The 24,289-nt window shown below is 46.2% G+C and overlaps 3 protein-coding genes across 5 annotated transcripts in view; 2 read left to right on the forward strand and 1 right to left on the reverse strand.

The window, feature by feature from the left end:
- MVP (major vault protein) overlaps positions 1 to 12,545 on the forward strand; it is a 68,407-nt gene extending 55,862 nt beyond the window's left edge. For all 3 annotated transcript variants that reach the window (XM_026682207.2, XM_087944985.1, XM_087944984.1), the window contains 5 exons: positions 643 to 854; positions 2,509 to 2,625; positions 2,853 to 2,979; positions 9,893 to 10,081; positions 12,248 to 12,545. In XM_026682207.2, coding sequence (XP_026537992.1) covers positions 643 to 854; positions 2,509 to 2,625; positions 2,853 to 2,979; positions 9,893 to 10,081; positions 12,248 to 12,361 — 759 coding nt within the window. In that variant the 3' untranslated portion in view covers positions 12,362 to 12,545. The remainder of the gene's footprint in view (positions 1 to 642; positions 855 to 2,508; positions 2,626 to 2,852; positions 2,980 to 9,892; positions 10,082 to 12,247) is intronic.
- Positions 12,546 to 14,468: 1,923 nt separating this feature from the next.
- Positions 14,469 to 15,370, forward strand: FIMP1 (fertilization-influencing membrane protein 1). Its single transcript, XM_087945032.1, has 2 exons — positions 14,469 to 14,670; positions 15,199 to 15,370. Exons 1-2 carry the CDS (start codon positions 14,559 to 14,561, stop codon positions 15,285 to 15,287), a joined length of 201 nt encoding a protein of 66 aa, XP_087801158.1. The 5' UTR covers positions 14,469 to 14,558; the 3' UTR covers positions 15,288 to 15,370.
- A 1,664-nt stretch (positions 15,371 to 17,034) lies between these two features.
- TLCD3B (TLC domain containing 3B) lies at positions 17,035 to 22,984 on the reverse strand. Its single transcript, XM_026682208.2, has 5 exons — positions 22,664 to 22,984; positions 21,409 to 21,492; positions 18,834 to 19,059; positions 18,550 to 18,645; positions 17,035 to 17,464 (listed from the first exon to the last, which is right to left on the reverse strand). The coding sequence occupies exons 1-5, from the start codon at positions 22,786 to 22,788 to the stop codon at positions 17,153 to 17,155; spliced, it is 843 nt and encodes a 280-aa protein (XP_026537993.2). The 5' UTR covers positions 22,789 to 22,984; the 3' UTR covers positions 17,035 to 17,152.
- Positions 22,985 to 24,289: the final 1,305 nt, after the last annotated feature.

Raw genomic sequence — 24,289 nt, forward strand, 5'->3', positions numbered from 1 at the left:
GGGAGGCGAGAGGAGGAAGGGGAATTGAGAGCTGATGCTATAGCTTTTCCACTGCTGCTTCCAAGCCAGCTATGGTCTCAAAAGCAACCATGCGCTGGTGCTGGAACGGAGGCCTTGGAAGAATGGAAGATTCTTGTCCTTTGACAGCTTTCTTCCTCATCAGTCTCTTCCTCCTTGCTGCATGTCAAGGAACAAATGGACAGAGAACAAACATTTGATTCCAAGACTGCCAAAATCCATGCAACTACAGAAAAGTCTAATTTGGTTGGAGTTTTGCCGTCCAGGTAAGATAAAACCAAGAGAGAAAGACTTGAGGGGTCCTTGATGTCCTCTGAGCTTGATTGTTTTCTTGCAGAGGAAGACTTCCAGGTGGGAAAGCAGTGACCTGAGTGCTGGAGGAGAAACGTTCTTTAGGTCAGTGGTTCTCAACCTCAGCGACTTTAAGACGTGTGGACTTCAGCTCCCAGCATGCTGACTGGGGAATTCTAGCAGTTGAACTCCAGACATCTTAAAAGTTGCCAAGGTGGAAAAACACTGCTTTAGGTGACAATGAGGGAAGTCCCTGTGAGGTGAGGTGAAGACAGACTTTTTGAAGGGGGGTTAATACTCAATATTTCTGTTCTTGAATTTTCTTACTTAAAGAACTCAAATCGTCTGATCTGTGCTGCTGTCTTCGGGTTTGATGGAGAAGGGAGCCTGCGCCACTCCTTGCGCTTTGCCCCAAATGGCCTGGTCATCAGCAGCGTTGACATTCAAAGTGTGGAGCCGGTGGACCAACGGACACGGGATGCCCTCCAGCGTAGTGTGCAGCTCGCCATTGAGATCACCACTAACTCTCAGGAAGCTACTGCTCGGTATGGAGCAACTGGGGGTGGAGGATGAGGGAAGCAACCAAGTCCCCTCTATTCACTTCTTGTCGTTAACAATATGTGTAACTCGCCCCAGAATCTCTGGGCAATTCAAATTTATTTATTTGATTGTTATTCCACTTTTATTACTTGATAAGTAACTCAAGGCAGTGAACACACCTAACATTCCTTCCACCTCCTATTTTCCCCACAAAAAAACGACCCTGAGAGGTGAGGTGGGCTGAGAGAGAGAGAGTGACTGGCCCAAAGCCACCCAGCTGGGTTAATAACTAAAGCTCACAGTCTCCTGGTGATTATGACTGTTTTCCCCAAGGAGGGGATAATAAGGGTGGGTGACCTCTTCAGATTGCAGAGAAAGGTAACAGAAGAAACTGCATTTATTACAGGCTCTTAAACTGTGGATTTCTACCGCCAGCCAGAGAAATGAAAAGGGATCACTGAGGGTTTTAGAAGCTGCCAGAAAAAAAAGAAATTTTGATACAGAGGGCACCCTCCCTTTTGAATGGTTTTGTTCACTGATTTGCTTTTCTTGGCTTGAGAAAGGGTCAGATATGAATATATGTAACATACACTATTTCTGTGACTTCTGAAATGTCTGCTCTTGCAGTCCTAATTCAACTGTAGCTCTGTGACTTTAAAGACAGTTTAAGGACTTTAAGGATAGTGAGACACCCCCCGCGCATCTCTGCGCATGTGTGCGCGTCTTCCACGCCCCCGCCCCCGTGCATGTGCGCCAGATACCCGACAATCTGCTGTTGGGCGGGCGGCGCGCACACATACACAGTAGACCTTGCATGCCGGCAGTAATGGCTCTGCGTGCCACTTGCGGCACGCATGCCATAGGTTCGCCATCGTGGTCCTAAGCTTTTTCTCTGAGGCCATTCAAATTTCCAAATCTGTTGCTGTAAAGGAATGTAGTCTGGATTCCCAGGAGAGAGGGGATGCATTCTCAAAGAGCAAGAGACCCCACAGTTCTGACAATTTGTGTGAGAGAAAGAGGGTGAAGACAGCTCCTCCTTAACAGTTCCTAAAGTGTATGTTTTATGGGGTTGGTCGCCTGCCCTACCGTAGTTTGGCAAGATTCTGTCTAGAGGTGAGGAACAATAAAGAAATCTTCCTGGAAGAATCACAACTTGTCTTTCTTGGTTTTGGAGGTTTCAAATCATCAAACAACCTATAGAATTCTCATTGATCACTTAGAGTGGTACCTCGGTACTCATCATTAATTGGTTTCGGGAGCTGAGATGAGTATCAAAAACAATGGGTACCAAACAGATTTTTCCCATAAGGAATAATGTAGTGAGTCATAAGGCAGTGAACACTGACACGTTCTAGCTAGTGCATTGAGTACCAAACAAATAGTATTGGGACAAAATTTTCATGTCAAAATGTGTTGAGTACCAAATTCAATGAGTTTCAAAACAGTTGAGTACCAATATTCTATATTCTTCTCCAGCTTCTTGTTTTCTCAGAAACAAAGAAAAATGGAAACAGCCTGTTCTTTCCTTCCTGACAAAGTCTCTTCTAATTTATACCAGGAGAATGCCTTTGAGCTTTTCCCAGAATAAAGAAATGGATCTCAGGTAGGCCTTTTGGTGCTCATTTCCCTGATCCACTACCATCATCTCTCCCTCTCTAGACATGAGGCAGAGAGGCTGGAACAGGAGGCCCGAGGTCGCCTTGAACGGCAGAAGATCCTCGATCAGGCTGAGGTAGAACGAGCCCGGAAGGAGCTGCTGGAGCTGGAAGCATTGAGGTGAGTGTGCAGGATCCAGGTTTTAAGGAACAACTATGGGACATTTGTTCCAAGCTTAGTTCTTTCCTGCACTCTGAGATCTCAGGCAGTGCTAGTTAAGAATTGTGAAGGCTGGACTCCTCCTTAAATCTGCAAATTTGCAGATTTAAGGAGGCTGATCTAGTCCTTGATTGCATATTGAGATGCAGTTTCTAAAGGGCTTTACTTCCCCTTTCCTATTTCCCCAGCATGGCTGTGGAGACCACAGGGGCAGCCAAAGCTGAGGCCCAGTCCCGAGCAGAGGCAGCCCGAATTGAAGGGGAAGGAGCGGTTCTTCAGGCCAAGCTGAAGGCTCAGGCTACTGCCATAGAGACGGTGAGTTCTGTCAGTCCTCTCATAAACCTTTCTAGGCTAACTAGTTTCTTTTTTTTTTTTTTTAACAAATTTTATTAATTTCAAAAACAAACAAATCATCATCAACCATTACATACTTGAACCTTTTTCCATTATAAGTTTTACAAGTCAGATAAAACCTTATTTTATACAATATAATTCTATTTTAAGCCATTTCCATATGAGCATAAAAATACCTCTTATCCAATTTCTCTTTACTTCTCTTTACTCTTATTCAATTTCACTATTATTATTTCATCTATTTCTTTCTGACTTGGTTACCATTATTCTCATTCTGTATTTCTGCAAGGTTTTATTAATTCTTCCAACAACATAAACACACAACAAACAAACATATAAAAAATCTTTTAGGAAAGTAACTTGGCCCCAGGTACCTCTCTTTATATGGGCTTCAATTATATTCATGCTCATCTTACATATCATTACCTATTTTATTTACCATTCTATATCTTCTATAAAAACTTCTCCACACATTTCACTCTTCTTAATTCTATCTTATTTAATCCATCTTAATTTAAATCATTATATTTGTATCTTTTGCCCATTCTTTATTATCCCTCTATCTCATTCCTTATAATAAAAAAAAAGAATTTCTCCTGAAATCACTACTCAGAGTATGATGCCTTTCTATCCTCCCCCTAAATTAATTAGATTAACATTTAAAATAACACCTAATACCCAATCTGATTCTGCTTGGTACATTCTATCTACTAATTTTTTTAATAATAATAAAAACAGAGTAATAAATCCAAAATGATTGAATACATAGTTAAATAATAAATCTAAATATTAAATCTTATAGCTTTCCCATTGCCTTTTCAAAAACAAATGCTACTATAATAGTTTTATAATAACATCAATACCATAGTCATATTAAACTCTTTAATTAAAACTCAATATTTTAAACATTCCCTTTAATATTTTATTAAATTTTAAAATCAATCATTATTAAACATTTCAACATTTTAATTTCTTATTAACTCTTAAGTCATTCTAATTTTCTATTTCTAATACAAATGTTACAATACCATCTTATGTACCTTGCAAAATCTTTTTAAAGAAATTGTACTTTACCCTTTGTCCCTAAAAAAATTCCTCTTTTCCCATCTAATTTCAAAACTTTGTGGCTTTTCTCCGCCTTTCCCCTTTCTTTCTTCCCCCACCAAATCTTCCTACCCGCCCTTCTTCTAGCCTCTGCCTTGCTAGCATCCCTTCTCTGTTGTGTTCCCTTTTTCTTTTGTTTACTATCATTATATTTATTTTGCATCTTATTTTTCTCTTTCTTGAATATTTTTTTAAATCTTAAGTCCTTCATTTTCCTCGCTTTCTTCCTTCCTTCTTTCTTAGTTAAATTTTGAAATTCATTAAAGATGGCTTCTTCGTCCTCTTCTTCTTGTTGTTCTGCCTCGATCTGTTGTATTGTCTGTTGATAGTTAACCAGCGCCATTTCTAAAAAAAGGAAGGCTTTTTCCATACCATCTTTACCGTCTGTTTTTGTTTGCTCATATTCTTCCCTCAGATCCTCAAAAGGAAAAGCCATTATACCGTATATACTCGAGTATAAGTCGACCCGAATATAAGCCGAGGCACCTAATTTTATACAAAAAACCTGGGAAAACTTATTGACTCGAGTATAAGCCGAGGTGGGAAATGCAGCAGCTACTGGTAAATTTCAAAAATAAAAATAATTAATTTGGGAAACGATCTCACTATCTCACGTCGCTCGGGAAGGGAAAGGCAAAGCGCTTTTGCCTTTCCTTCCCGGCTGGGGCTGTTGGGAGTCGCTGCCGCCTGCCTTTCCCTTCCCGGCTGGGGCTGTTGGGAGTCGCTGCCGCCGGGCGCGGACCAGTCCGCCGCCTCGGGAAAGGAAAGGCAAAGTGCTTTTTGCCTTTCCCTTCCCGGATGGGGCTGTTGGGAGTCGCTGCCGCCGGCGCGGACCCAGTCCAGCCGCCTCAGGAAGGGAAAGGCAAAGTGCTTTTTGCCTTTCCCTTCCCGGATGGGGCTGTTGGGAGTCGCTGCCGCCGGCGCGGACCCAGTCCCGCTGCCTCGGGAAGGGAAAGGCAAAGCGCTTTTTGCCTTTCCCTTCCCGGATGGGGCTGTTGGGAGTCGCTGCCGCCGGCGCGGACCCAGTCCCGCCGCCTGGGAAGGGAAAGGCAAAGCGCTTTTGCCTTTCCCTTCCCGGATGGGGCTGTTGGGAGTCGCTGCCGCCTGCCTTTCCCTTCCCGGCTGGGGCTGTTGGGAGTCGCTGCGCCGCGCGGACTCCAGTCCCGCCGCTCGGGAAGGGAAAGGCAAAGTGCTTTTTGCCTTTCCCTTCCCGGATGGGGCTGTTGGGAGTCGCTGCCGCCGGCGCGGACCCAGTCCCGCCGCCTCGGGAAGGGAAAGGCAAAGTGCTTTTGCCTTTCCTTCCCGGATGGGGCTGTTGGGAGTCGCTGCCGCCGGCGCGGACCCAGTCCCGCCGCCGGGAAGGGAAAGGCAAAGTGCTTTTGCCTTTCCCTTCCCGGATGGGGCTGTTGGGAGTCGCTGCCGCCGGCGCGGACCCAGTCCGCCGCCTGGGAAGGGAAAGGCAAAGTGCTTTTTGCCTTTCCCTTCCCGGATGGGGCTGTTGGGAGTCGCTGCCGCCGGCGCGGACCCAGTCCCGCCGCCTCGGGAAGGAAAGGCAAAGTGCTTTTTGCCTTTCCCTTCCCGGATGGGGCTGTTGGGAGTCGCTGCCGCCAGCGCGGACCCAGTCCCGCCGCCTCGGGAAGGGAAAGGCAAAGCGCTTTTGCCTTTCCCTTCCCGGATGGGGCTGTTGGGAGTCGCTGCCGCCGGGCGCGGACCCAGTCCCGCCGCCTCGGGAAGGGAAAGGCAAGCGCTTTTTGCCTTTCCCTTCCCGGATGGGGCTGTTGGGAGTCGCTGCCGCCGGAGCGGCCCCAGTCCCGCGTAGCCTCGGGAAGGGAAAGGCCACGGCTTGAAGGCCGCCGCTGGAGCGAAGCTGCGCGCAGCCGCTGTGTTAGCATCGGATCGGGCGTGCCGGACGGTTCCGACCGAGCCCCGAGTGTCGTCTTTGGCGCCCGCCCAGCACCGCGGAGCTCCCTGTACCGGGAGAAGGGGAAGACCCCCGGGCGAGGCAGGAGAGGAGCTTCTCCCGCCCGCCCCTCTTTCCGCGCCCACTGGTGTCCCCGCAAGACGCACCCCGCCCGCAGTCGCCGCCGCTTGAAAGAGACAGGCCAGGGGTGGGTAGAAAGGCGCCGGGCGCCCTTGGAGGAGAAGGTCCGCGTTCGCCTGTCTGCCCGCGGATGTCAGCGGAGCTTTGCCGCTGCTTCGTCCGGGGTCTCTGGTTAAACACGTCCACCCGAGCGGGCTTGTCGCCTCCGGCACGCAACGAGCGCTGCCCTCGGATTCCCTGTCCGGTTGCCCCCTTTTGAGGGCGATGGCAGTAAACTGTTCCTGTAGCAGCGGTTGCTCCGCTGACATCCGCGGGCAGACAGGCGAACGCGGGACCTTCTCCTCCAAGGGCGCCCGGCGCTTTCTACCCACCCGGCCCGTCTCTTTCAAGCGGCGGCGACTGCGGGCGGGGTCGTCCCGGCGGGACACCGGTGGGCACGGAAAGAGGGGCGGGCGGGAGAAGCTCCTCTCCTGCCCCGCCCCAGGGGGTCTTCCCTTCTCCCGGTACAGGGAGCTCCGCGGTGCTGGGCGGGCGCCAAAGACGACGCGGGGCTCGGTCGAACCGTCCGGCACGCCCGATCCGATGCTAACACAGCGGCTGCACGCAGCTTCGCTTCCAGCGGCGGCCTTCCAAGCCGTGGCCTTTCCCTTCCCGAGGCTACGCGGGACTGGGGCCGCCCGGCGCAGCGACTCCCAACAGCTCCCATCCGGGAAGGGAAAGGCAAAAGCGCTTTGCCTTCCCCTTCCGTGGCGGCGGGACTGGGTCCGCGCCGCGGCAGCGACCCTAACAGCCCCATCCGGGAAGGGAAAGGCAAAAGCGCTTGCCTTTCCCTTCCCGAGGCGGCGGGACTGAGGTCGCGCCGGGCGGCAGCGACTCCCAACAGCCCAGCCGGGAAGGGAAAGGCAAAAGCGCTTTGCCTTTCCTTCCCGAGGCGGCGGGACTGGGGCCCCGGCGGCAGCGACTCCCAACAGCCCCATCCGGGAAGGGAAAGGCAAAAAGCGCTTGCCTTTTCCTTCCCGAGGCGGCGGGACTGGGGCCGCTCCGGCGGCAGCGACTCCCAACAGCCCCAGCCAGGAAGGGAAAGGCAAAAAGCGCTTTGCCTTTCCCTTCCCGAGGCGGCGGGACTGGGCCGCGCCGGCAGCAGCGACTCCACACCATTTTTTTTTCAGAGGGATCTGACTCGAGTATAAGCCAGGGGATTTTTTCAGCACAAAAAATGGGCTGAAAAACTCGACTTATACTCGAGTATATACGGTAAATCTTTTCTTTTCTTTTCTTTTTCCCCTCTTTCTTCTTACACCAACCAAGATATTTCAAGAAAAAGATAGAACAATCCCAAAGTCCTCAATCAATCCAAGCCAAGACAAAGTTCTCCCTTTCTCTTCCAGGGGTAGTATCAGACAAAAGAAAAAGAAAATCCAAATCTGTATTTTAAAGCCTTATTGAAATTATATTTCTGTCTTCAAATCCTTAAGGCATCTCCTCCAACAACATCAGACCAAATGAATATCTTTTTTGTCCTCTCCCTTCCGACTTATCACATAAAGCTAGTTTTACCTGAAAAAAACAGGTTTCTCAATATCCACTTATTAATTCCGTCGGGAGGAAGAATGAACTTTCCTTTCAGCACCTCAAAATTGCCGCTTATTTTCTCTTGTGGAAAGAATCATCCAAAAAGCCATAATTTCCAGGAATTATATTAAATGTATCTTAGAGTCCTGGATCAACCAAGAAAACTTTCACTCTCAAAGGCTTTCTCCTCTTCCTCCTGCGCATTCTTACCCAGCTGCCGGCTTCTTTGTGGCGGCCATTGCGGACCGCCGCTGCACCGTCTTGGGAAAAGGGGTTCTGCCGGCCGGGAGGGGGTCTGCAACACCCCAAACCCCTCTCCGGATCCCCCTATCTTCAGCTACCCCTGCAGGGTAGCCTAGCTCCGAACCCGTCCGGATCAGAGCACCAAAAACGGCTAGCGTGGCAGGGATCGCAGAGAGTCGCAAATCCCTGCCGCTCGCGAAGCTGACAAACCGGAAGTCAGGCTAACTAGTTTCTTAATGGTGGCTGCGAGTGCTAATCTTCCCTCCAGTGCTGAGCATCATGGGACAGAACAAAATGTATCTGAAAAATAGAATAACTGATTTTGCATCTTGTTCCAACCCACTCTAAGCATTTCCCCCCTTTTTCTGTGTTTACTGCTTAGTCCGGGACTAAGGGTTCAGTTAAAGAGAGCAGTACACAGACAGAATAGGGCACCTGGATCAAGACTGCCCTCTTGAAATTCACTGGGTTAGGGTTAGGAGTGGGCATATTGTTTGATTCTTTTTTCCTTGAAAAAAAAAAAGGTGATGATAAGAGCAGAAAGTTACCAATTCTCATCCGTAAATGGCTTGAAAGTTAAATTTTTCAGGCCAGATTGGGCCTTTTCATAATTGGTGAAGGAATAGGCTTTTTTTGCAAGTCATTCCTGCCTGTCCTTCTTAACCATTCTTCCTCCTTGTACTGAAAACTACCTAAAACTGGGCTAGAAAAATAAAGTGACAATTTCAGGTCATTTTGGCTTCCAGAATCCACACACACACACACACACACACACACACACACACTTATCAAATGTCCAGAAAGTGCTGAGAAACACCAGCTCTGTCCCTTAAAGTAAATTAGGAGGTCGAGGCGTAGTCCCTGAATTGCGTGATATGGTCCTAAATTCCTTCCTTCCTCTGTTTTTAGCCACTGAATTTTAAAGTTTTTCACTTGCTTGATCCTAGTCAAAGCACAATTTTAATGCTGTTAATTTTCAGAACAAAGCCTGTATTGGATATTGCTATTTTTTTTTCCTCTCAGTATACTAGGCATAATTATATCTAAAATATATGAAGCATCTTCTGATGTCAGATGTTCTCGCTCTCCAGCTCTATTCAGCCTCCAGCTTGTAGCCAGCTCTGAACTGCTGCACTTGTAGGCTACAGTTCCTGGTCTTGTTCTTCAACTTGACTGCTGCTTCCCATTCCTGCCATTTACCTTCATGTTTGATGAAAAGTTCTGGAGAAATCAAAAGTTTGGTTGTTCCTAGCAAAAACATTGCATCAGTTTTGTGTTTGATTTTTTCTCACAAACCAAACTATCTCTAGTCAGATATAGGACAAAGAAGAAACTATAAGGGTCAGATTCTTCCTGTGATTTGGTAGTATTCTGACATAATAACTTATAGAATCATGAAATCATAGGACTGGAAGGGACCTCAGAGATCTGCTAGTCCAACCCCCTACTCGAGGCAAGAGACCTTATTGCATCCTGGACAAATGGATGTCCAGTCTTTTCTTCAAACTTCTTCAATGGGCTGTGGATGCTAGCAGGTGCTGCACTCGACAGGTGACAGGTGATAGTTGCTTGTAAGTCTTAAGAAGCACATGCTGAATCTTAAAGTCTTTAGATGACATCCATTGTTTTATATGCAGATAATAAATTTCGCTCATAGAATGGGTGTCTTGGTGAACTTTATATTAAGACTTTAGTGGGAAAAGAAAAGGCAAACTAGAGAAGGCCCACCAGCTGATAGAGCTTCTCTAGTAGGAAGTCAGAATAAAAAAAATAGTACGCAATGGTGTTGTATGAATTGTTGCCGGAGTATTTCAGAAATCACATTGGTAGCTCCTTTTCTTCCACTCTGATGTTTGGGTTCTGCCTGTGTGCCAACTTTTCTTTCTCCCTCCTTTATTCTCTCAACTTTTTCAGGAATCGGAACTGCTGCGTCTTACACAAGGCCAGGAACAAGAGCTGCGCTTCTCCAAAGAAAAAGTCGACTTGGAGGTGGCCCGGGCAGAAGCTCTGGCTGCTGTGGAAGTCAAGAAATTTGAAGCTGTGATCAAATCCCTCGGAGCCAATACGATCCGTGACATTGCAATGGCCGGGCCAGAGATGCAGGTGAGAAACAGGGAAAGGAAGAGGGGGTAGGGGAACATTGTCCTTCCAAAAAATGGGCATGCTTAAACTCATAGTTTATTCATTTTGAGTTAGAATGCAACAGGTATGAGGGGCTGTGGACTGTGGCTTCTTAAAAAAAAAAAACCACTGGCAATGAGGTCAGATCAGCCTTCCCCAATATGGTTTTCCTCTAGTTCCGGTTGGGAAATTCTGGAAGTGTTAATTCTACCATATCTGGAGAGCATCAGGCTGGGCCAAGTGGCATGAAAACAAGTGGCAGTGGTGAACATTCCTACTGATTTAAGAAAGCATGGGGCACAATAAACTACAGGTCGTCCTTGACATACAACCCCATAGTTGAGCCCAAAATTTCCATTGGTAAGCAAGACAGCTATTAAGTGATGTCATGCCCCTGTTGGAGTCTGAATCTGAGGAAGAAGCTGAACAGCTGACAGGGAGCAGGCTCCGTTGGCTGTGGAGGAAACTGGGGAAGGGCAAAGTCCAGCTGGGCAGAGCAGGGAGGAGGTGGAACAACGGAGAGGGAATTCAGAGGAAGATCCAGGGCCTACCCCTTCTTCATCCTAGGGCAGGGGTCGCCAACCTTTTGGACCTCAGGGACCACCAAACCCATAATTTTAGATCTCAGGGACCACTAACTGGTTCTGTGGGCGTGGCCTAATTTGTGGGTGTGGCTTGGTGGGCATGGCTTGTATGTAAATATTATAAATATTTATATAAATATTGAATTTTTTTATAAAAAAGAGCAACTTTTACCCCAAATCAGGCAAAGCAGGCAGATTGAGTTGCTCACAGAATCATTCAGTGATCTATCTATCTGCTATCGGCTAGCTCAGTCTCTCAAATTTGCTTGCCGTGAGTCTGCACTGAACTTGCTTGCAAGCAAACCTTCAGTCCTAAGGGAGGTTTGGCTGTGCTGAGCCGAAGATCTAGACTAGCTAGAAAGCAAGAAATCCAACCATTTCCTGCTTCCTAGCTAATCTAAATCTCCTGGCACAGCAGAACACCTGATGGTCGGAAAAAGGAAAAATAGCAATTTAGCAGGCAAGTTTACCTGATAAGGAGTGAGTGGGCGGGGAGGGTTCCCGCAGGCCATGTGGGCGGCGCAGCCTTGTGTTTCTGCACAGCCTGGATTAATTGCTTTATGGGGGTGCTCTAGGGGTGAGATTTCTCTGTGGCCCACCAAAATTTTCTCATGGCCCACAAGTGGAGTGCGGCCCACCGATTGTCGACCGCTGTCCTAGGGCATGTAGAGAGGATCGGAGAAGAGAGAAACATGGCTTGCATGGTTTATGGGGGAGGAAAGGGCCCTGATTCCCTTCATTAGCTGCAGCTGGGAATACAGTTTATAAAAAAGGCAAGCTACGTGTGTGGCAGGCTGTTGGGAACAAATGTGACTTTATCTTACGTTGTCATGGCTTATCTATGTTCCTGGTGTCTTCCCAACTGTGTGAGTTTTGCCGTGCTTTCAAGTTTGAAATTCTTGCTCCTGCCCTGCCAAACTAATTACTTCAGTTTGGCTTGTTTGGATTTTAAGTTACAGTTTGTGTTTACTTTGTTTTGGACTGAATTTTCTGCAGTCAGAGGCTGTTCCTGGGAGAGTTTTTCTCCAGCCAGAAGGTAACCTGGACATTGGGGGCAAAGTTGGAGATAATAAAGGGACTCTTATTGATTATCTGACTGTGTTTCCTTTGTGCCACACCCCCGGGTCAAGTGAGCTGCGCCCCATTTTATGACCTTTTTGTAACAGTTAAGTGAATCATGCAACCGTTAAGTGAATCTGGTTTCTGCCTCCCTACTGACTTTGCTTGTCAGAAGCCAACTGGGAAGGTTACAAATGGTGATCACAGGACCCCCAGGTTAATGCAAATGTCATAAATACCTGCCAGTTGCCATGCCCCCGAATTTTGATCAAATGACCATGGGGATACTGCAAATATTGTGTGAAAACTGGTCATGTCACATTTTTGTCAGTGCCGGTGTGATTTCAGACGGTTGCTAAATGAATGGTTGTAAGTCCAGGACTACCTGTACAAGAGGAGGAGCAGCCACACATCTCATATGCCCCAACATGACAGCAAATTAGAAATATTCATCTGAGATTTTGAAACCCTTGATGCGTGACTTTCTGCTTTCTATTCCTTGCAGGTCAAATTGCTCCAAGGTCTGGGAATCCAGTCCACACTCATTACGGATGGTTCTTCTCCTGTTAACCTCTTCACGGCTGCTGGAGGTCTACTGGGGATTCTGCCCAAGACATGAAATTTTTTTGGGGTGGGGGTGGTGGAGACACCACTCCAGATGAATCCACTCTATTATTACTTAATGGGTGCCTTACAAGAACATGTCTGGGGATCATATGCTATATAATACTGTGCTTCCCCAGAATGTAGGAATCTTTTGATGGGGCAAACAATAAAATAAATATATATTTCTTTGCATGTCATCCTTTGCTTTGCTATTCGTATTTTTTTGGATGGGTGGAGTGGTGGAATCTTGGTGGTTGTGGTGGAAAAGTCAGCTGGAATGTGAGGAGAGAAGCATGCACTGTGAGGTCATCAGGTATGTGTGTTTAGATGTGTGAGAGAGAGATTGAGCCATTATGCCAAGCCAAGTGCAATCTTTGTTTCTCTGCATCTTATACAATTTTGCAAATCTCTCCAAGGAAAAATGGCTTGATCAACTAATGGAAGGTGAGCCCAGTCCCTCCTGCCAAATTTCTCCACTTATCTAAAATTTAATATTATCTGTCTTCATTCTACCTATTACACTTATTCCTTGGTATACTTAATTCAAGCACAACAGATCTCTGGTTAAGTTCCTGCATTGCTGGTTAAAATAGTGGGCAGTTCTGCTACCATCTAGTGATCACCCATGTTTTTGCAGACAGATAACAGATAATCAGAGTTGGAAGGGACCTTGTAGGTCATCTAGTCCATCCCTCCACCCAAGCGGGAGACCCTACACCATTTCTGACAAATGGCAGTCCAATCTCCTCTTGAAAGTCTCAAGTGATGAAGCTCCCACAACTTCCGAGGGCAACTTCTGTTCCATTGGTTGATTGTTCTCACTGTCAGAAAGTTTCTCTTTATTTCCAGGTTAAATCTCTCCTTGTTCAGTTTCCATCCATTATTCCTTGTCTGGCCTATAGGAGCTTTAGAAAATAGTTTGACCCCTTCCTCCCTGTGGCAGCCCTTCAAATATTGGAAGACCACTATCATGTCTCCCCTGGTTCTTCTCTTTACTAGACTAGCCAAGCCCAGTTCCTGCAACCGTTTGTTGTATGTTTTAGCCTCCAGTCCCCTAATCATCCTGGTTGCTCTTCTCTGTACTATTTCTAGAGTCTCAACATCTTTTTTATAATGTGATGACCAAAACTGGATGCAGTACTCTAGGTGTGGTTTTACTAAGGCTTTATAGAGTGGTATTAGTACAAGCTATGGTAACCAAAAGGAAACTTCAATCTTAGTTTGGGTTTATACAACACTAACCCCTATTTTGTTCTGTTATGGTCTGGCAAAATAATCACATTATTCATCCTACCAAACTAGAACTAAATCATCCACATGGCATCTGGGTACTGTATGAGGAACCCAGGCTCCAAAAATGTAAAGTCAATATACTGATAAATGTAAAGTCAATATACTGATTATTTTATTAATGAATTAATGATTATTTTATTAATGAATTATTTTATTATTTTATTATTTTATTATATTATTATTATATTATTATATTATATTATTTATTATATTATTATTATATTATTATATTATTATTATTTTATTATTTTATTAATGAATCCATTCTTTTATCCATTCAGCATAAAATAATAGGTAGTTTCTTAGAGCCTGTGTGCATCTGAAAAAAAAATCTGCTCACAATACAATTCCACAACTTTACATGGATACAGTTTTTATCTCAGAGTTGTATTTAGGTAGAGTCTCCAGCATAGTGTGAAAAGGCTGGTGTTTCCGTTCCAGACCAAAGTTGATTAACACTATTTAAAAGTGGTTAATGCTTTTTTAAACTACAAAAGAGATGTTGGAATGTCTTGGGATACTTCTAGAGTTTACAATTGTAGCGGCATCCACATATGGAAAAAAACGTATTTTGATAAACTCCAGCACTTTTTCATTAGTTCCTGACCATATGCATTGCAGTGGGGAAAAGTTCATTTTCTAAACAAAGACCGGGGGAACAATTGACCACACAACAGATGGGTATTGAATGCTTAAAAGAGCTTCTATAAAATATTAAAGGAGAGAATATAGAAACAGATATAAAAGTAAGGGAGGAATGATACTTTATCCTTGATCAGTAGTAATATTTAATTTAATTTAGGGAGCGTAACTTCCCTTTGACATCAGGAATGCTTTCCTGTGTTATCTGATGGGCGTGTTTCTTATTTCTTTGGCCCACAGCACCTGTGGAAAAACTAGAGGATGCCAACAAGACGATGGAGTCCTTATCCCATGAGGCACCCTGGTTTGACTACCCTGACTCCGATAAAGAGAAGATCCTAGTTGTCTATAAGTTTATTGGAGAAAAGCCTGAATTTATTGCTCCAAGTGAGACGTCAGTTTGTATTCCCTCTAAGGCAGTGTTTCTCAACTTTGACAGCTTGAAGATGGGTGGACTTCAACTCCCAGAATTCCCCAGCCAGCATGGGAGTTGAAGTCACACATCTTAAAGTTGCTAAGGTTGAGAAACACTGTTCCAGAGATTGCCAGAATCCCCTCTGGAAAAACTGAAACCAGGCAACACATGAAAAGTATAGCACAGGGCTAAAAGAAGCATAAATCGCCCACATGTGTGTTGTATCCTCCCTTTTTTACAGCCCTCATTTTTCCCTTCCCCCACCCCTCCATGTTGGGGCTTCTAAACCTGTTTATTAGAAAAAGAAGTCCAAGGGAGGATCATTTGCTTGACGTAACACATAGATTATGCCTCCAAATCCCTGCTTTGGGTTGTTTTTTTTACAGAACTCCTGCTTGTTAGATCCTAAGCCTGTTAGATCCTAGCTTGTTTCTGAACAGTGGGCTTCCTCAGTGTCTGTTAGTGGTCCGTGAGTAGCCCCCTTTCTTTGTCTCTTCCAGGCGCCTTCCCTCAGCTGCTACGCTACATCCTGGTGGGATCCATTTTCCTCATCCTGCTGTTCTTTGTTTTTCAGATTGTCCAAGCGTAAGTGTTGCACCAGCCCACATCTGCTGGGTCTTGGCTGAATCCCCTTCCCCTGTTGCTCTCAAGAGCCACGTTTTGTGCCCACACATTTTCCTCCAGGATCTGATTTCCCATCCTTCCTCATTTCAGGCTTTTCCGTAAACAACACGACTAGAGAGAAGAGGACTAGAGTTTCTGAGCCAACGGCTGTCTTCTGCTCCTTTCCCCGTCCTTCCTGTTAAGTAAAAGGCCTTTGAATTTGCATGCATTTGCAAGATATTCATTGATGAAGGAAGAATGCATCAGGCTAGAAAGCGGTAGACTTGTGAATTCAAGCCCCACCTTAATCATGAAAGCTGGCTGGGTAACTTTGGGCCAATCACCAGGAGACAGTGAGTTCTAGTCCCATTTTAGGCATAAAAGGTAGCTGGATGACTTTGGGCTGGTCACTCGCTCTCAGCTGAACCCACCTCACAATATTCTTGTGGGGAAAATAGGAGAAGGAAAGTGTGGTGGACATGTTTGTCGCCTTGTGTCATTTGTAAAACAATAAAGGCGGGATAGAAATAAGTAAATAAATAAAAGAAGATTAAAGAGGGAGAGTTGTAAAGACAGCTATGTGATCCTCAAAGGTTTTAGGGGAAGAGTGATCCGAATACAGGGTTCAGCAATATACATAGGGCTGGGGATTTGGAATTAATAAACGACACACACAACCCCTCCGCTGACAGTAGATAAAGGCTCCTTTAATACTTGGCAGACCTTGGGTTATAAATACATTCCCCCCCCCCCCTGCTCTTTATGTACAGCTAGATTCCTGCCCTATGAAGTGAGGAGGGGATCTAAGAGTGAGCAGTGAAGGAGTTCGGTGCTGAAACAGAGGAGAAGGTGTCGAGAGGAGAGTTTTCCCGCTGCTTGGTTATTGCTATGGGGAGTGGGGCATGATGTGTTCTTTAAGCAGCACCCCTCCGGTCATCTTGCTACAGAGGATAAATGTGTGTGTGTGTCTGTGTGTGTCTGTGTGTGATCACACCCACACCCACACCCACATATGAATGAATTAAATATCCTGGGTAGATGACGTTCCTGTAATACTGAAGATCATGTTATTTTACTAGCATCCAAAAAATGAAAAGAGTGTTTCCTTATTGGTTATTCTACAAATATAACTAATTCTGCTGATAAGATTCTCCTCTTGCCCTATTGCTGCCTGGAGTGAGGGCAATTCAAACCCAGTAATTATTTCTCCATCTTGTTTACATGTGATAGAGATTCTGCAAGTCTAAAGAAAATAGGATTGGGGAGAATTTGACTCAATCTTCCTATCCAAAGTTTTGTAACCCCTGCTTTCAGGTAACAGTATCGCCCCCCATGCAAGCCATGTGGGTCTCTCCTTGACTAGCAATGCTCAGAAAATCTTAGATCAACTAATCATAGCTTAGCAAGCAACAGCCACTATGCATTTGTCGGCTTGGCAGAGCCCTGATACATTAGAAATCTGGTTTTGCTCTACAGGCCCACATCCAATTGATTCTTGATCAATGCCCCACAGGCCTGAATATCTCCCGAACATAGATAACCTCAGTATTCCCTTTGGTTTAGGACTACACTCTGTGTTCAAACCCTACCCAACTCATAAGACATTTCAAAACACCGACAGCATTGCAAATTTAGACAAAGGAATTTCCACATAGCAAACCAAGGAATACTTTGGTTTTATACCCTCTAAAGACTTCCTTTGAGATACCCACCCCACTTCCCTGACCCTCCCGTTTTTCCTTTTGGCTTAGGAGCCAGCTTCCCCACTCCCTCCCATCACCCCAATAAATAAGTCATAGGGGGGAAAGGCGGCTTGTCCATTTGCAGCTGAGGGAGGGGGCAAGAGAGCCATTAGTCCAGTGCCTGGGTATCCATCCTGTGCCCGTTTCGCAATACTTGTTCCTTGGCGGTACCCCGGGCACGGAAGACACGGAAAGCTCCACGGCAGATGAGGCCAAACCAGTATATCTGGGGAGCCATGAGGATGGCTGATCCCAAGTTGTACTCGGCGGGGATGGAGAAGGGTACACGGTAGAAGGGCAAGCCAGCATACTGCCCATATACCCAGTACATGTATGGAAAGAGCAGGATTCGGCAGAAGAAGAATGTGACTAGCATGGCCATGCCATTCACCTTGTGGAGAAGAGTGTGCTGCTGCTTGTACTGCGGAGAGAGGGAAAAAAGAGAGCTGAAAGGCAGATTCCGGTCAGGTTGGCTAACTCTTCTGCCTTCCCATTATGTCTTTAGTTCTGTACGGTCTCCCATCTTGCCCTACCAACTCTGGACATCTAATAAATGAAAACACCATCTAAAATGTCAACAAACCAAACAACCAATATATAAAACCTATACAGGTAGTCCTCGACTTACGACCGCAATTGGGACCAGGATTTCTGTTACTAAGCAAGGGGGGGTTGTTAAGTGAGTCACATCTCATTTTGCAACTTTTTTTTTTGCCTTGATTGTTAAGAAAACTCGCTGCGTTTGTTAAGCGAATGAAAATGTTAAAGTCATTAAGGGAATCTGGTTCCCCCCACTTACTTATTGGAAGCCAGCTGGGAAGGTTTCGAAGGGCGTTCAGGCGACTCCAGGACACGGCAACTGTCGTAGGTACATGCCAGTTGCCAAGAGCCCGAATTATGATCATGTGACTGTGGGGAATGCCGCAATGATTGTAAGTCATTTTTTTCAGTGCGGTTATAACTTTCAACGGTCACTAAGTCAATGCAGGTAGTCCTCGACTTACAACAGTTCCTTTAGGGACGGTTCAAAGTCACAACATAACTGAAAAAAGTGACTTATGACCGTTTTTTTTAACACTTCAGACCATGGCAGCAATCTCATGGCCACGTGGATTTACATTTGGATGCTTGGACAACCGATTCACAACTTACGATTGCTGCCGTGTCCCGGGGGGTGGGGTGGGTGGTGTCATGTGATCCCCTTTTGCAAGGCTCCCAACAAGCAGAGTCAAGGGGGAAGCCGGATTCACTTAACAACCATGTTACTAATTTAGCAACTGCCACAATTCACTTAACAAATGTGGCAAGAAAAGTCATAAAACGGGGCGTTGACAAATTTCTCATTTAGCCACATAAAGCTTGGGCTCCATTGTGGTTAAGTCGAGGACTATTTATGGTTATTAGTCAAAGGGGGGATACCTGTAATGTACTCCAAGGTGAAAACCAATCCGAACCTCTCTCTGCCCTGGCTCCCCTAAGAGAAGCTGAGTTGCAGGTGATACTCACCAGGATAAGTACCTTCCCCAGGCAGACAAAAGGGGTACTGAGTTCAGCCATCAACATGCAACCCAGGAAGAAGTCACCTTTGCCTTGACGCCACAGCTGAAAGGGGGAAAGGGATAAAGGTGGCAGACCTGGGCCGGTGGGGCAGCATCTTCTAGAGCACCGCATCCTCACTGGCAGCTTCTGCTGCAGGGATCAATAGCCCACCCCTTCCCTTCCCATCCTCATCTGTGCACACGGGTTGCACCCACCCACCCACCCACCCACCCACCCCCGGTCCCACTCACCACAGACACAGGGAAGCAAACCAACACCATGAAAAGATGGTGAATCACCATCAGTAATTCCTTGTGCAAGTAGGCACGTATGGCAGTGTGCAGCGTCTGGGTCTCAACACATCTTGACTCGTGCCCTTTGACCTGGTACCTGTGCCAATGGCACAGGAACATAGCGTAGATATCATAGATGAAGTAAGGGACTGCAAACTGGGTATAGTTGGAAGTCAGCCAGTGCCTGCAGGAGGTGAAAAGGGGTAAAGAAATATAAACAGTGAATAGACATAGTAATCCCTGCAGATAACTTGAGCCATGAGCAAAGGGGATGGAAGAACAGGACACTTTCCACCCCTCTGGAACAGACTCAAGGCCACAATCATTGAGGAATTGACAACATGTTGATGTGCTTCACTCCCAAGGACAATGGTAACATAGATTTTGCCTTGCTCACATCATCCTGTCTCTCTCCCCTCCCCCCCTGCCCCCCCACTCCCTGATCCTGATCACAACCTTCTGCTCCTGCAACAAATGTGGTTTCTTTCCAGTTTTAACTTGCTTACACCTTATTTCTAAGATACTCCAGACACTGCTGCACCTAGGAAAGGTATACTATTAGCAATTCCTCCTTACTTATCGGATCCTACCATATTACTCCCTCTGGCCTTTGTGAACAGGATGCTTTGGTTTGCTAGCTTCTACCTGGGACCCATGCTTTCAACTTTGCTTAGAAACCCACCAACTCTATAAAAAGGCACTGAGATGCATGTAAATTCAGAACATTGGAGTTAGTCTCATTCTACTTAAAATGACTTAAAATACAGGGTTTTAAAAAGAATTTCCCGATCTGGACTCATTTCTGAAAATGCTAAAGAGCAGCTGAAACAGAGGTAAATAAAACAGGGTTTATTTATAGATGGGACCCAACTCCTTAACCATCATATCCCTTGCTCAGCTCTCTATGCTATCTCTTTCCCGCTCCCAAACATTTCTGCTGAAGATACTCTCTGCTCCATGCAAGGTGATTAGGCCAAATGCCAAAGCAGCAGTGCAATGCAGGATGCTAAGCTCAAACGTCCTTGTGAGGTCCAGACCTAAGAAAAAATAGGGCATTTGGTCTGAAGCACATTTAGAAGGAATGGGCTGTTTGCTTTCAGGATGGATACAGCAGTATTTGATTTCCATGCTGAAAGACTAACATAGGAAGTGTTCTTTCTTGCCTTTTAGGCACAAGGGTCAATGAAAAGGATACTTCAAAAGTGTTGAAATATTGCCAGGGGAACCTCACATTACTTCCCAGAAAGAGATTTGCTGTGTAAGGGGCACTGTGATATCGTTGTGAAAATAAAAATGCTAAGGCAGTTTTCACATCCTTAAGTCTTATCTCATAGCTTCCTCCTTCTATGCATATCCAATTGGAGCTCATGACAGAGGACCCAACAATCCAACTTCCCTCTGTTTTAACCTCCTCCTCTCCTAAGGGCCCTGGAGTTCCTCATCATTGGCTGCTCTATAAAACTTAATTACACATACACAGAATGCAAATCAGCAATGGAAGCAGCTGTTCCTTTGGTCTAATTCCCCCTGCTGCTCCCACATGCCTATCTAACATCACCCAGGGAGGGAATTAATCCCAACTGCATTCATTAATGAGAAACTAAACTATCCTTGGGAAAAAAAAAAAAGCAAGAAAGGACATGATAGAAATAGATCCAATGACACCTCCTGCCATATCTTACCCAAACCCTTCATCTCTACCCTGCTCTGTCCTCAGAATTCCCCAGTGTGGACTTGTGCTGCATTTCCAGTCCTTCTTGTCCTGCAGAACTACCCTACTGCCAATTTGGATTCTGCAGAAACTGAGGTCTGGCAGCCCTCCCAGAAGCCAGAGGGACTGACAAATCTGACCCTGGAGTTTATTTCCAGCAGATATTGTGGAAATCAACTCCCCTATATATTGTATGAGGATTTCGGATTACAGTACAGGACCAGAATGGGAAGACTTGTTGTAGTTTGAGTGGGGCTGTCCATGGTGCTGAAAGGGGAAATTACCAATTCAGAGGCCCACTGGTTTTTTCCCCCCCCCCCAGCACCATGGACAGCACTTTTTTCAACAAAGCTTGGCTTCTGCCCTCCTGCTACTTTTGTCTTACTTACTCTAACATCTCTACTAAGTTTTGTGGTGGGTACAATCTTTATATGCAAAGCATCTTGTCTCCACCACCCCCATAATCCCGAAACACCTCTTTTCGGAACGGAATCCTGAACACGCTTTCTCTGGGTCCACAACCCAGTGCTTCACTCTGCACTGCTATTGACCATAGCACTCCTGTTGGTGGCCCCAAACTCTCTGCCCAGCTTCCTGATCCAGCCTACTCATTGCGGTACATCTGCTTGGAACATGTCACTGTCATCCTGTTCTAAATTTGGTGCCACTCCTGGTGCAAGTATCAAATTTCTCAGTAGTGTGACCTTGCCAAGATGCTGGCTGAGCTGCACTCAGAAAACAAGGTAGAGATGGGGTTGGGGTAGAAATGAGATTGCTGCACCACAGTACTGCCCTGGCATTACACCATAAATGCTGACTTACTGGTCATCGATAATGTGCTTGCAGGATGATGAGATGATGTAGCCAACTGTGGAAGCCATAATGGCCTGCACTGAGGAGACAAGTCTGTGATAGGAGAATGGGAAATGGTAAGAAGTTTAAGTAACTGTGGTTTCTCCTTCCTCTTCTATTGGATTCTAGAACCCTATTTCCATTTTAGGTCTGAAGTTATGAGGCCAAAACAGTAGTTTTCAATCCCAATCTGATACTCTGGGAGCTGGCCTAGACTATTACATTGCTCCAGAACTCTGCCAGCCTTGACCAACAGCTTTAATTCCAACCCAGACATTTTTCACCATCCCATAACAACTGCCATTGTCTGGATATATTTGGAGGTAAGTCGCAATGGTTAAATGGTTCAGCTGTCCATTGACCCTGCTACATTCTCAAGTAATTCCAGAAGTCAGTCAATAGACAGGCTTTCATGCTTAAAACATCCTACATGATGAGAGCAATTGGGTGTCCCCTGCCACATCTTAGAAGACATCCCCGGGATTTTCACTACATGCCACATTTTTTAAGCATCTCTTACTATACCCCAACAAAACATCTAGCCTCCTGAAAGACTCCTATTTTCAAAGAATTTCCATTTTGGAGTGCAGAGCTGTGGATACTTTACTCAGAGCATAATAAACTTACAGTGACTCTGATAACCGATTTGGTGACACCTCAATCCCAGGCTCAAAACACCCTGCTTGACTTTATTGAGTTATCACTACTGTTGGGTTATCAAGAGGTAGCAGTGACACCCTTTTGGCTCTCATTGTGTTGGCTGCTTTTCCTACAATGATCCCACTCCCAATGTGGGATCCTAGGAACATCAATTAGCTCATGACTTCAATACAATGCTTCTTCTAGAAAATCCTGGACACTTTTCTATTTATAGAGATTCCTTATAGGTCCAAGAGAGTTTGAAACTCAGTGCACTGTATTCTATTTCCAATGAGTCCAAGAATTGGCTTCCAGCTTTAACCTCTCCTTTTGAAGCTACCAGGAAAGCTGGCTAGGGATTAGGACACCACTCCCCCTCCAAAAAAACCCTCTCCCTTCCCATTCCATCTCCCCAGGACCCATAGCTCCCCCCTTTTCCTTAAAACCACCCACATCAAACTAACAAACCACAAAAATCCAGGTGCCCAGCAGTTCATCCTTGAGGCCTTCTTCTTCCTGCCCTTCTTCCTGTCCACCCTCTGGACTGCTAGATCCTGCTGGCATCCCCTCCTGCATCCCTGGTTACCTGGCTGAGACGATGACCGCGTCAGCCTCCTCCCATCGCAGGCCCGGTAGCCACTTGAGGCCGTTCTTGGACAACAGGAAGAGGCCAGGAAAGACAATGGTCCCTGCTACCAAGGCGTGAAACATCTTGCTCAGGCTGCAGGGTTGGGGTGATGGGGGAGGAGGAAGAAGGAGGGCAGAGAGGAGGATGAGGATGGTCAGTGGGGCTGGGATCCCTCCGGGTGTCCACAAGGAAGGCTCATTGTCCCCCAGGGGGTGAGGGGGGATGCAGAGGAAAGGGGGGATGCTGGTGGGAGGGTTGGTCCCTAGCAGAGCTGCTGTGACAGACACAGAGAGAGATACAGTCAGGGGAAGGAGGGAGGGAGGGGGGGAGCAGCTGTCAGCACAGTGCGGGAGCAACTTAAAGAGACAGTGGACTGCACTGTGCAGATGGACCAGCAGAAAGAAGAGCAGGGTAGCACAGCTCAGGGTTGAATAATCACAGCTAAAGAAGCTCAGGGCCCAGTTTGCAAGGCATGGTGGGAGACGGAAGATGAGATCTATGTATGGGTGAAGGATTGTGGGGGACCTGCCAGTTGGGAGGGGGGCGAAGCTAGGTAGGATGGATCCGATTCAGGATTGGAAGGCTGAGCTGGAGGTTTGGGGCATCTCAGAGGGATGAGGCTGGAGACCCAGATATCGGCGTCCTTAACATCCCATGGCAGAATCCACTAAGTTAATCCGTTGCTTCTTTCCATCTGGAAGCCAGTTGAGCATTGCTCCCCCTTTTCCAAGGCAGCTAATCAGGCATCATCATTTAACCCCCAGAACACCAAAGCCTAACTTCCTTGAGCTCTGCCTCTTCCCTTCTCTGGCAGGATCACTGGAAATTTGGCTAAGCCTACAATCTCAGCTCAGTTTGTGGAGGGGGGAGACTATGGGGCAGCTAACCCTGTTCCCCTCCCAATGCATTAAAGGATAATCTTCCACCTGCTAAGAGGTGACCCTGATACAACCTTTGATAGGTAAAAGAGAAATTGGCTGCCAGGAGGAAGTAACTAAATCAGCAGTGACACCTTATGGCTGACTGTGAGCATTGTAGCATGCTGGTTTTGTAAAACAGGGATAGGTAGAAGTGGCCGGGCTGGGTGGGTGGATACCCCTGGGAGAGCTGTGAGGGTGTTTTCTCCCCTAGTCTTTGAGCCTGTGGTTCTTCTAGGTTTGCAGGGAGCCTCCCACCTGGCAGTTATATAGACGGCAAAGCAGAATTCCATTCTCCACATGTGCACCAGGACCCAACGCAGGATATAGTAGAAACTGGGATAAGCAACCAAACCCAGAAGGAAGAAGTAGGATAACTGCCAGAGCAAAGGACAGGATTCAACAGTTAAGGCAACCAACTTTTGTCTAAGCAACACATTGCTTTCCTCCTAAACCCACAAAGAAACTTTGAACATCATTTCCATATGGTGTGTTTCATCGGTTTCTTAATAACACACCCTCAACATCCCACTTTTTCAGGACAGTGCAACTGTTCCATTGGCTACTCAAGCATTTTTTTAGGTATGAATGCATGGAGACCCAATATATACGAACTATTTAGTCAATTCTACCTTGAGCTGACTTCTATCACAGGAAGCCACAGACC

Source organism: Notechis scutatus, chromosome Z (assembly GCF_049901735.1).
Source record: "Notechis scutatus isolate UNSWTSFEM ecotype Mainland chromosome Z, rNotScu1.2, whole genome shotgun sequence".
NCBI lineage: Eukaryota > Metazoa > Chordata > Lepidosauria > Squamata > Elapidae > Notechis > Notechis scutatus.

Coding starts and splice junctions, on each gene's coding strand:
- TLCD3B (XM_026682208.2), bottom strand. CDS start 22,788: ATGTTTCACGCCTTGGTAGCAGGGACCATTGTCTTTCCTGGCCTCTTC. Junction 19,060..21,408: donor AAGCACATTATCGATGACCA/GTAAGTCAGCAT, acceptor CACCTCCTGCAG/GCACTGGCTGACTTCCAACT. Junction 18,646..18,833: donor TTTGCTTCCCTGTGTCTGTG/GTGAGTGGGACC, acceptor TCCCCCTTTCAG/CTGTGGCGTCAAGGCAAAGG.
- FIMP1 (XM_087945032.1), top strand. CDS start 14,559: ATGGAGTCCTTATCCCATGAGGCACCCTGGTTTGACTACCCTGACTCC. Junction 14,671..15,198: donor GCCTGAATTTATTGCTCCAA/GTGAGACGTCAG, acceptor TGTCTCTTCCAG/GCGCCTTCCCTCAGCTGCTA.